This window comes from Rhinichthys klamathensis, unplaced genomic scaffold (assembly GCF_029890125.1).
Source record: "Rhinichthys klamathensis goyatoka isolate OS25496 unplaced genomic scaffold, OSU_Roscu_1.1 h1tg000152l_1, whole genome shotgun sequence".
Lineage (NCBI taxonomy): Eukaryota > Metazoa > Chordata > Actinopteri > Cypriniformes > Leuciscidae > Rhinichthys > Rhinichthys klamathensis.
In genome coordinates this window covers 81,881-94,674 of record NW_026606687.1, presented here as the reverse complement: position 1 = coordinate 94,674, position 12,794 = coordinate 81,881, and the positions used below count along the sequence as shown (strand labels likewise).

Here is a 12,794-nt window from a genome sequence, read left to right as displayed (position 1 = left end):
GAAAATAATTAATTTCTTTTTAATAATTCTAATATTAATATATGTTTTAATATTTAATTCAAGAATTGATGTTTTTTTTAAGTATTAAAAATTGCTTAATTCCAGGATGAATATATTTTTTTAATCATTCCAAAATGTTAAATTCCCAAATTAATTATTTTTAAATTGTTCTAGAATGTTAAATGTGCTGCCTTAGCTTGGACCGTATTCATTACAGCATAGTCCCTTATTATTGCTTAAATAGATTTCTGTATGATTTTTTTCACTCTGATTCTAGTCTGCGCTTTCTGCCACGATGAGAGTTCTGGCCCAGATGAGTCATGCATTGGGTTTTGTTGTTTGATTACTTGGAACATGTGCCCTTGATGATGTCATTTGCATTTAATCCTTCAATTAATTGGCCTTTTTGAAGTCAAGCCAGGACTTCTGGGAAAGAAGACTTTGCTGGGTGCCTATTGTGTAAACCTGTTTACAAACAAGCCTTGTTGATCACTAAGTCTGGTTAATTCAGAAGCTATAAGGTTCAGTTTGTATTAATTAATTAGTAGGGGTGGGAAACTTTTGGTACCTCAAGATTCGATTAAAAATCGATTCTCGATTTTGAATAAAATTTTGATTCGATATATTTGATTGTAGTGTACTGATTTGTGTTTTTTTATTTGACTGCGGTAGACAATTCAATAGGTCTAGAAGAAGAAATCTCACTGAATTAATTGTAAACCTTGAAATTTATTTAGTTTTTCTTCCTATTTTTGTCAACCCAATATTATAAAACAAATGCCATTTAAGCTGACTGCAGTCATTACACATGACTGGCAGTTTTCTGTAATAAAGCAAGACAGACCTGAGACGAATAGGTTAGAAAAACTTCTTAGTACATAAATAAAATTCCTTGATAAAAAAAGAAAAAAACTTTTGCTAATATAAAACTGGTAAATGAAATTTAAATAAATAAACAATAGGACAAATACAATGGAAAAAAAGTTTTTCTAAGTAGCCTAGTTTTATTTAAAATTATGCTTCTGTCCCTTTAAGGACACATGCACGGATCTAATATAATATTACACATCTGATTTGCTCCAAACTGTTTGTGTTCACATAGAACATAACAGACTGTTCATGTGAATACTCCACACGATGTGCATTTTGACATAACTCTGTTTATTTGACCATTCAAGAGCAATAAGCTGTAAAAGGGAACTGAATTCGGGATTGCATGCATCTGTGCTGTGCACATTGCACATTCACTCTAAAAAATGCTGGGTTGTTTCAACCCAAATTTGGGTCAAATATGGACAAACCCAAATGTTGGGTTAAAAATGTAATTAAAAAATTTACAGTTGAAAGTGAAAGTTGAAGTTGGGTTAACATTTTAAATGACATTTTTAACCCAACATTTGGGTTTGTCCATATTTGACCCAAATTTGGGTTAAAACAACCCAGCATTGTTTAGAGTGTTGAGTCCTTTTTCGCAGCTTATTGTGATTTAATAACACTCTTAACTTTTCAATAACTTTTAGTACAGCGAAGTTTAAGAAATGTACAACTTTAGAATATCGATTTTTGAAATGTGTGAATCGATGCAAATTGGCAGAAGATAGCATCGCGATTCATATGTGAATCAATTTTTTCCCCCAAACACATGATGTGGGGACCCGATTGGAATTTCTCCATTTATTTAGTTTGTTTCCCTTTTTCTCTGCCCATGTTTTGTCTTCTAAACTTCTCTTTAGCTAGACTAGACACATAAATACCGATGGCATCTTGAAAACTAAAAAGGAACAAAAATAAAGCGTGCCACTGCCTACAGTAAAGATTAGTGAACATTCATAGGTTGGAGTGACTATATTTACCTCAGAGCCAACAGAGCACCTGAAAACACACTGCACTACTGGGCAGAGAGACCTATCCAACCTTCCAGCTTTACGTAAAAGGATTTGGCTCAAGATGTGCTAAGCCCTCAACAAGAGTAGCAGGGTAACTATAGGGGTGGCAGTCTGTCTGTTTTCTTATCTGTTAAGTCCTGTGATTTACGTGGTTTAGGCATCAAAATGATAACCTCATGAAGAAATAAGTGGCTGTCTAATTTTGTGGTTTCCTCTCCACTCTTGAGCAAATATGTTGCTGAACTGTGTAGGACCTGTTTCTGTAGGACCCGTTTCTTTCAACTGTATGAATTCCACCATTTTTTCGCCTATCAAAATATAGCCTAACCTATATAGAGACCTTATATTTAAAGGGACAGTTCACCTAAAAATGAAAATTCTGTCATTTACTCACCCTATACATTTACTCACTTTTGTGGAACACAAAAGTTTATTTTGAAGAATGTTCAGCAACCCCATGGACTTTCATTGTATAGATTTTTTTTTAAACTTTTTATTTTTATTTTTTTATATCATCTTTTGTGTTCCACAAAATAAAGTCAGTCAAATGGTTTTGGAATGACATGAGGGTGCGTAGATTATGACATTTGAATTTTTGGGTGAATTATTCTTTGAAGGCTGCCATTTTATATATTCTTTCCTCAGTCATGTTGTGAAAATATTATTAAATTAACAGGGCCGAACATGGAAGTATGTGAGTTTTAAACAGCTTACAGTCAAGTTAACTCTGGAGTAGTTTCCTTACACTCTTGTTGCAGCAGGGAACGAAGTGTGTATAATACCTCAAAGCCTATGGCAAAACATAAACAAGACGTGTGTACGTGGTTATACCTATTAGGTTCATTGGCCATGCTATTTTTAATATTGTGATGGAAAGAAAGAGGTGGGGGGTGGACCTGTTCACTGCTCCCCCTAAGAGCATTACGAGTGCGTTTGTTTGTGACATTAGCAGAGTGTGCTGTCACTGTCATATGGCAAGCCAAGGCAGCCTCGACTGGTTTAGAACAGAGACGGTTATTGCGGATTGCAACTGTTCACTCTCCGCTGTTCCCACCAGAGCCCTGGGCTTAATCCCGAGCAGAACGCAGCCTGTCACAGAGGTAAGGGGGAAACAACTCTCACGAGTCACGGGGGAGATCAGACAGAACCGTTCCGCATGATTTTCTCACGCGTGTTATTGGGGGAAAAGACGTGTAACTGAGGTTTCCTGGTGTTTTACTTCTTTCTCTTTTGAACTCGGTTGTGATTCTTTTTTCATGTGTATATGAATTTTAGATGGTTGTTCTGTGTCATTGTTTGAGAAGTTGGCATAGGTGAGCGCTGTATATGCGCCGCTGTCAAACCCACTGCTGTTTATTGTTGGTAATTCTGAGTTAGTGTTCTGTCACTCTGTTTAATTTTTAATGAGATCTTTCACCCAAAATTGTCATCATATACTCACCCTCATGCAGTTCCAAACATGTTTGATTTTATTTCTTCTGTTAAACACAAAATATTATGTTAAACGACTTCAGACATTTATTGAATTTTTTTTAAACATTTAATAAAAAGTGAATAGTGCCGAGACATTTTGAATAAATGATAATGATTTAAATTAAATTATATACATAATCATAATTTGTGATTTACAAATATATATTTATTTGAGTTAACTATTTGTCCATTTACATCCTAAATCCATTACCTTAAATGTATTTCCTTTTTGCTTTATTTGCCTTTGTCTAAAGACTCATTTCTGCATTTTCTTTGAAACCTTTCTTCAAATGTGCCAGATTCGGGAAATTCTATGGCTTTGTCTGATGTATTAAATATCATCATAATTTGATTTAGGAACATATTTGTGTTATTTTAACCTATTTGTCCATTTAAATATCCTGTACCGTTGCTTTATTTAACTTCTATATTTACATCATTTAGATTATTTTATCATTTATTCTTTGAAACTTGTTTTGAAGTTGCCAAAGAACTTTAAGAGGATTATATTATATTATATTATATTATATTATATTATATTATATTATATTATATTATATTATATTATATTATATTATATTATATTATAATATATTCACAACAGTTATTTAACCCTAATTGATGGAGTGTGTAGCTTTTCATTTCTTAAACAACCATGGAGGAAGACACGTCATGGCCATATTCCATGACACTGTCAAGATTCATCAGGCTCAAATTGTGAAACAATGTTTGGGAGGGAGCATGAAGAATCATTTTCACACATGAATTGGCACCTTTGAGTCCAGACCTTAAATTCATTGAAAGTCCTTGGGATGTGCTGGAGTAGACTATACAGAATGCTTGACTCTTGCATTGTCAATACAAAATCTTGATCAAAAATTGATGCACCTTTATTTTCATCAAGAGGTGCAACAATTTTTGGTCAAGATTTTGTATTGACAATGCAAGAGTACAGTGTATTATATTATATTATATTATATTATATTATATTATATTATATTATATTATATTATATTATATTATATTATATTATATTATATTATAATAATGCTGTACCATTTGCAGAATCACCGAACTTGCGTCCTCCTGTCCTCTGGAGTTTGTACTCCTGAGTCGAACTTGGCAAGTCTGAAATACCAAGGACACACAAACTTTTTTTGGGTTGGTGCATGGTTCGTCTCATAGACTGTAAAAAAAGATGGACGACGCCCCTTCGCTCTTTTCCATCGGAGAGAACTGAAGCCGCCAGTGTCCCGATATGGCGCTGACATCTTGGGACTTGAGTCTGCACACTTGCGTTTTCGGGACCAGACATGCGCAGTCGTGAGCAGGAAGTAAAGCTGCGAAATCAAGGCCCCGCCCTCACTCCGAATCAATCGCAAGCACACGCCCCTGCACTTTTCTTAAGTGGCCTTGTCTGCTCCGTTCCTCTCCAATGATGTCTGCTGATTGCAGTACCTCGTTAAAATAAGGTAAATACAACTACTACCCACATAGTCAACATTATGAAAAAAAGTCCGTTGGTGCTTCAGTGACTATACTTCACACAGAGAACCTGTCAATCACAGCTGTCAATCATGATGTCACAGCACCGTTTTTATAGCATCAAATAACTAACTAAAAACAAACTTATTTTAAAAACAAACACTTGAAATTACATCAACGTGATAGAAACTACTGTAAATGACAGAAACTATCACTGGAAAAAGGATATGTGAAGTGTAATTTAATTGTTTAGTTGGTCTCACGTCCTGTTGAATAACATGGGGAGGCGGGGCTTATGACCTATACTAGGACCGGCCACCGGGGGGGCGATCGAGACGTTTTGGCTTCACTTTTCAGGGCTTGTGCGGCACGCTTGGTTCGTCTCTTTGTTGTGGCGGTTAGCAAACAGTGTTGCATTACCGCACATGCCCCCCCCCCCTTCTGGATTGGAGTGTGGATCGCTTTTGTATTCGTTCTCCGACTGTATGCGTGACAGATCGGGACAAATACATGTACCGTGACACCCCTATTAAATTATAAATAAAGAATATGTATACGAATGGATTGGTATGTGATCGTCTAAAATGTGTTAATTTTTCTTTCTGTCTTGTTCTCTTAACAGCTTTCTTCTCCAGCTTCTTGTTTGTTAATGGAGTTCCGGCAGGGCAGCGGTGATTACTGCCACGCCCAACATCGCAACGCATGATCACGGGTGAATACGCCCGGAATCTGTCCCTGAATGTCCAGAGAAACGCCTTCTCTGCTCTTCTCTTGCTGGTCTTTCTGACTGACCACTTTGTTGTGCGCCAAATGGGTTAACTGGCATCGCGGCACCTGGCATTTAACTACCGGACACTTTTCCACCTGTCTAGTTGCCAGAGTATCAAGAGGAAGAAGCCAATTTGTTTGAAGAGGAAGACTCTTGTTGGCTCTAACTTCCCAGAAAGGCAGCTTTAAATTTTATATACTGATTAGTAGTGATTTATCACGGAGGATCCTACAAATCCCGGACACCTTCACTGTGATCTGCTGTAGCACTGCTCTAGGTCAGAGTAGTGCCGTACTGTGAGTGGAGCTCTGTGGATTCTGGCCCGGACTGGGTGCTGTGTTTACTGTACAGTGGAGGGACACCAGCATGACCAAGATGAACCGTCCGGCTCCTGTCGAGGTCTGCTACAAAAACATGCGCTTCCTTATCACGCACAACCCAACCAATGCAACATTAAGCAGCTTCATTGAGGTGAGAGACCATTCAAACATATGCAACAGATCATTTTTAAGATATGAAAGATCATAAATATTCTTCTCCGAAAGAGTCACTAATTACTGTGATGTGACATTCATTGCTGCAGATAAATGGACAGCAAGCAAGAACAAATGAAAAACATTTGTTCAAAATCCTAAATGTACTCTGTTGAATCCCTCAAAACTCAAAAGCTTGTTTCCTCAGGATTTGAAGAAGTATGGGGCAACAACAGTAGTGCGTGTGTGTGAAATCACCTATGATAAGACGCCGCTGGAAAAGGACGGAATTACTGTCATGGTGAGATATATTTCTTTGTTATACTACAAATAAGTGTCTACTGTAAAGTATTTTTTTAAAGTAAATTTTCCTTTGCCGCCTCCTATGCAGTCCTTTCATTTTTATTTTTGAAAACTTAGACATGGGTTTTGAGTAATGTTAAAACTATTGATAGACTGATAATCGCCAATATTTTTTTATATTCATGGTTTTCTACACTGTCATTGATTCCTTAATAGATCTACCGATAAATGCCCAAAATCTTGTTCCAAATTAACTTTTGGAAACATTCCACTTTATCCTAAGTGACTGAAAATTATTATAATTTTTTTTTTATCAATATCCGAATGTATCATAAGAATCTATCGGTCAAACTCTAGTTAAAATGATTGTATTGTGTTAGTTAGAAACTACTGTATAGATTGACTATGTAATTGACTCTCAGTGTAATACTAGCACTGATCATTTTCTTGGCTTTTCTGCGTTTTGTTTTTAGATGCATTTTCATCTTGCACCTTCTGTACTTTGTGTGTGTGTGTGTGTGTGTGTGTGTGTGTGAGTGCACTGTCACCTGAATGTAATAATCCTGGACAGTTTCCTGATCATGAGTGTGTCACTCCATGCCATCTGTACTTTAATTAACACTTCTGCTTTACTGCAGTGATGCTACTGTAATTAGTGGTACTCTAATGCAGGTTATTGGCTTCCTCTGACATCAAGTAAAGACTGTCTGAATTCATATGTAGGATGAGGTTTGTTCTGGTCAGCAGAAACCACATCTACAAAGCCCTGCAGCACTTCTATATTTCTGGAACACACATGCTGTATGAATTGGCTGCCCAGTCATGTGATATGATGTCAAGTGGAGTGAGATGAGGTTTCTTTTTTGTCTGGTGCTCTGAAGGGAGCTCTGCATTTGAGGATACAATCCTATAACGTTCTGCCAAACATCATATCTTTCTCTGCCTTCACCTTTTTTTTTTTAAACTACTTGAATCCAACATCCACATGTGTTTTCAGTTTGGCTCGTCAACATTTCCCCGTTACCATGGCAGCCAGAGGGGAGCTTGATCTATCTCCATCTGAGCTTTTTATTAAGACTCATACACCCTTGTGCCCTTTTACTCTGTTGAACTTCTTATTAAATGATAAGATGTATACATGATGCTACATATTTAACTTTGGCTTCTAGAAGAATTCTAGAAATGTAGCTGTCTAAGCCTCCTAGATTGACCTGAGGTCATAGTGAATTTATCCAGCATTCTGGTGCATTTCAGGCTTTACTTTTAGAAACTGTAACATGCATGAGAAGCTTAGCAGAAGCACAGTTATGTAAATCAACTTCCTCCATGGTGCCATCAAGAGAAAAGTCAGTTTCCGCAAGAGAGAAACACTCTTAAACACAGAGCCTGTTTGAAACATTGCTGCTGTGTGTTTACATGATGTAAAGCTTCAGTCCATGGCTCTCCTTTAAAAGAGCATGGAGCTTGTTCAAAACATGAATGCATTCATCATTGTTTAGTTGTTTTATCTATTCCTCAACAAGATTTTAGACTGAGGATCAACTTGAATAGTGTACTTGGTCACTTAAAGCTGAAATGTGTACTTTCTGTATCACTAGTGTCACAAAACGGAATATCAAAAATAATGACTATTTTCAAATGGGTTTTGCAGAATACTCCCCTGCCTGATATTGGTTGGAACAAAACTGATAGACCTGCCCCTAACTAATGCCATTGGTTGAGCCAGTGTTGCTGTTGTCATGCTGGTCAGGATACCTAAACAAACAGAGCAATGTTTTGATTGTACCCTAGAGCCACAGTGTTTATACTTTTCTAGGAAATAAACTTACAAATGGCTTACTTGTGCTGTCATATAAAGAAGAAAAAACTGTAATTCTTTTTTATCTTTTTACGGTCTTTTAGACTGTTTGGTAAAGCTATTTTCAGATTAAGAGAAAACATTTAAACTACTGTTCAAAAGTTTGAAGTAAACAAGATTAAAAGAAATTAATTCTTTCTATTGCAAATAAATGCTGTTATATTAAACGTTTAAAAGTGACCACAGTTTCCACAAAAACTTAATTAACAATGTTAATAAAAATAAATGTTTCTTGACACACTGAATCAAAAGAATGATTTCTGATATGAAGGATCATGTGACAGAACGGATTAATGGCTGCTGAAAATTCCACTTTTCTATCACAGAATATACATTTTTATTTTACAGTATATTCAATAGAAAACAGTTATTAGGGCCCAAGCCTTGAAAAGGCGAAGGCCCTATTGTTTTCCTTAGGATTATTTTTTTTAGGGCCCAAGCCTTGAAAAGGCGAAGGCCCTATTGTTTTCCTTAGGATTATTTTTTTAGGGCCCAAGCCCAAAGGGCGAAGGCCCTATTGTTTTCCTTAGGATTATTTATTATTATTATTATTATTTAGGGCCCAAGCCCAAAGGGCGAAGGCCCTATTGTTTTCCTTAGGATTATTTATTAGGGCCCAAGCCCAAAGGGCGAAGGCCCTATTGTTTTCCTTAGGATTATTTATTATTATTATTAGGGCCCAAGCCCAAAGGGCGAAGGCCCTATTGTTTTCCTTAGGATTATTTATTATTCTTCTTATTATTTTTCTGCTACCTTTTGGACACTTTTGGAGGCCTTAACATGCTCAAAAACTCCTGAAACTTTGCACACATGTCAGAACCCGCGGCCATCAGGGCCGGGCTGAAGATGGTACCCGGGCGTGGCAGGGGGGCTCGACAGCGCCCCCTGGAACGGGGTCCGAAAACATGGTCCATAAATCAAACACGCTTGCATGTAATAATATGAAACTCGGTACACATGTAGATCTCCTCGTTTCATATATACTTCACACTCTTACTTTTTACCCCAGCCCAACAGGAAGTCGGCTATTTAGGGTTGTTGGTAAAACACACGCAATGGAATGTGAAATACTCCTCCTAGAGAATTCAAACAAACGGCACGAAACTCGGTCAGCATGAAGTCAAGACATTGAGGATGAAAGTTTGCGAGGGGATTTTTGATATCTCGAACGGTTTGGCCGTGGCGAGGAAACAAAATTATGGCGAGAAACGTGAAACAGGAAGTGTGTCATAACTACTGCATACATTAACTGATCTTGATGAAACTTCAACAGTGTGTTCGTTGTAAGAGGCCGATCACATGGATGTGACTATTGTGAGTCAAAATTATAGCGCCACCAACTGGCAGCAGGAAGTGTGTCACTTCCTAAATGCTTTGAAATCACCCTCTTATTTTTACCCGATTTGCTTCAAACTTTATGTGTATAATGTAAACACACGCCAGATGTAGACCTGTGAAAGGATTATTGATATCTTAGATACTGTTGCCGTGGCAACACATCAAACTTTAATATTCTTGTTTGATGCTTTTGAGACTCTTAGCATGCTTGAAATTGCATGAAACTCGACAGACACAGGTATGCATATGGTTCAGATCAAGCCGGACAACTTTCTAATTATCTGTCATTAGCTCAGACCAAGAGGAAGTCAGATATTTTGGTTTGAATGTGGATGTTTCTGAGAATTTTCTCTCCCTCTCCCTCTGACAGAGAGAATGCACCCTGCCATTCGTGTGTGTCTGTGTGGGGAGGGGGGGAGGGGCTCTTTTAGTTTAAACACAAAATTATACATAGGGCCATACTGCCCTCTTGTGTCCAAAATTATATTTATATATACATTATACATATATTTGGTATGTGACTGAGGACCGAGAGCTTTTAAATACGGGACATTGATAATGGCCACGTGCAGAGCGCTCGAGGGAATTCCTATGGAAGTAGGAATGAACTAAAAAACGTTCGCTCTGTTCTGCTCGCTCGTCGCCATGGACGCGCACCATTATGAATGCCAGTGCAGCCGCATACTTTTTAGTGTCACTTTAAAATTAGTGCAATAACGGGGCCGATTGCTTGAATTGTGAGTTCAATAGTCTATTATTTTTCACGGAAAACACAACAACAAAAGAGTACAAGGATAGATTCGCTGAAATAGGGGCTTTTACATAAAATAGCCTATTCCGTCATCATCTTTTCAGTCAGCTCTTCACTCTCGTGATTAATGAAATTTGACTCCTGTTGCTGATATTTGCTGCAACTTTCGTTCCGCTCACAATTTAGTAAGCAAACACGCTTCAAATGTGTTTTTATTTTATTTTTGTGTATATATATGTGTGTGTATATATATGTGTATATATATATATATATATATATATATATATATATATATATAGCTTATGTTTCAAATATGAGTTAATTAACAATCGTTGGAAAGAATGATACTTTTAATATCACTAAACCGTCATTAGGTGTCGCCAGGCGACCGTCTTAATGAGCGAGTCATTGATTCATTCGTTCAAACGATTCGTTCGAACGGCTGAGTCATTCATGAATGAGACAGATTATGGATTGGTCGTTGAATCTTTGAGTCAACCGATTCGTTCAAAATGCTGAATCATTCAGTAATGAGAACGCGTTGCTGTGAGATGCTCGATGGTTCTGCTGTGATCTTTGTTTAACTATTTTCGCTGCTGAAACAGAAAAAAAAGTCAATATTGCATCTAAAATGTAAGTGATTTGACGTGTGTGTGTGTGTGTGTGTGTGTGTGTGTGTGTGTGTGTGTGTGTGTGTGTGTGTGTGTGTGTGATTGTGTCTGTTACAGTGATTGTTTAACCCTTGTTAAAGTTTAGGCCTTGTCTTTTTGGATATATATCTTTTTATATAAAAAAAAATAGCATACAACCCATGTATTTTAAATGTATTGTTTGCTTTAAATTACATTGAGATTTGTATGTTTGGTAATTGAACCTGAATGAATTATAAATGAATGTGCTATATTTCAGATCATATATTTGTTTTCCTTAAAATTTGAACTAACACTAACTTTATTCTCATCTGAATGATAGATTATTTATTTCTGTATAAAATAAAAACACATTTGATTTTTCTTTTTTAATCAATGTAGAATGTGTAACTGAAAAAATAAACAGATTAGGGCTCTGATCGAGGACAATAATGTCAAAAAAAGAATCAGGGCATGTCTCATATCTTTCTAAAATGTAATTATACACCATTTATTTTTATATAAAATTATACAAATATTAGAACTAAAACCATTTTATTCCTTTTTTTCAATTTAAGAATTATTTTTAAGTTTAAAAACAGCCAGAATGGTTGTTTAGTCAAAAATAATAATAATCCAAATCATATATAGTGCTATACTGCCCTCTTGTGTTCAAAATCAGGTAGGCCTATTGAATTTATATATATTTATATATTAGGGATGTTACTATGGGAATATTTTCCCACCGGTTAATCAACGTGTGATTGTGTAAACAAATTGTGTAAACCTCCCGCTGGGGGGTTTAAAAACACTAACTTGAAAGCGAAAGTATAATATGGACGTCCGCACGGACATTGAAATGGTGGCGCTCGAATGAATTCCTATGGAAGTAGAAATTAACTAAACGTTCGCTCTGTTCTGCTCGCTCGTCGCCATGGACGCGCACCATTATGAATGCCAGTGCAGCCGCATACTTTTTAGTGTCACTAAAATTAGTGCAATTTCGGGGGCCGATTGCTTGAATTCTGAGTTCAATAGTCTATTATTTTTCACGGAAAACACAACAATAAAAGAGTACAATGACAGATTCGCTTAAATAGGCGTTTTTACATAAAATAGCCTATTCCGTCATCATCTTTTCAGTCAGCTCTTCACTCTCGTGATTAATGAAATTTGACTCCTGTTGCTGATATTTGCTGCAACTTTCGTTCAGCTCACAATTTAGTAAGAAAACACGTTTCAAATGTGTTTTTATTTTATTTTTGTGTATGTGTGTGTATATGTATGTATATATATAAATATAGCTTATGTTTCAAATATGAGTTAATTAACAATCGTTGGAAAGAATGATACTTTTAAACATAACACTAAACCGTCATTAGGTGTCGCCAGGCGACCGTCTTAATGAGCGAGTCATTGATTCATTCGTTTGAACGACTGAGTCATTCATGAATGAGATAGATGTTTATGGATTGATTGGTCATTGAATCTTTGAGTCAACCGATTCGTTCAAAATGCTGAATCATTCAGTAATGAGAACGCGTTGCTGTAAAATGCGCGATGATTCTGCTGTGATCTTTGTTTAACTATTTTCGCTGCTGAAACAGAAAAAAAGTCAATATTGCATGTAAAATGTAAGTGATTTGACTTGTGTGTGTGTGTGTGTGTGATTGTGTGTGTGATTGTGTCTGTTACAGTGATAAGAGTTTAACCCTTGTTAAACTTTAGGCCTTGTCTTTTTGGATATATATCTTTTTATATTAAAAAATAGTCATACAACCCATATATTTTAAACGTATTGTTTGCTTTAAATTACATTAAGATTGTAT

The 12,794-nt window shown here is 36.4% G+C and overlaps 1 protein-coding gene across 3 annotated transcripts in view; it reads left to right on the top strand.

Annotated features, from left to right (window-relative positions):
• The window catches only part of ptp4a3b (protein tyrosine phosphatase 4A3b), a 91,510-nt gene that overhangs the window by 18,964 nt on the left and 59,752 nt on the right, over positions 1 to 12,794 (top strand). For 2 of the 3 annotated variants that reach the window (XM_056258449.1, XM_056258450.1), the window contains exons 2-4: positions 5,467 to 5,821; positions 5,896 to 6,084; positions 6,295 to 6,387. In XM_056258449.1, coding sequence (XP_056114424.1) covers positions 5,980 to 6,084; positions 6,295 to 6,387 — 198 coding nt within the window. In that variant the 5' untranslated portion in view covers positions 5,467 to 5,821; positions 5,896 to 5,979. Of the gene's footprint in view, positions 1 to 2,821; positions 2,987 to 5,466; positions 5,822 to 5,895; positions 6,085 to 6,294; positions 6,388 to 12,794 lie in introns of those variants that run through there. The other variant, XM_056258448.1, reaches the window with a different exon arrangement.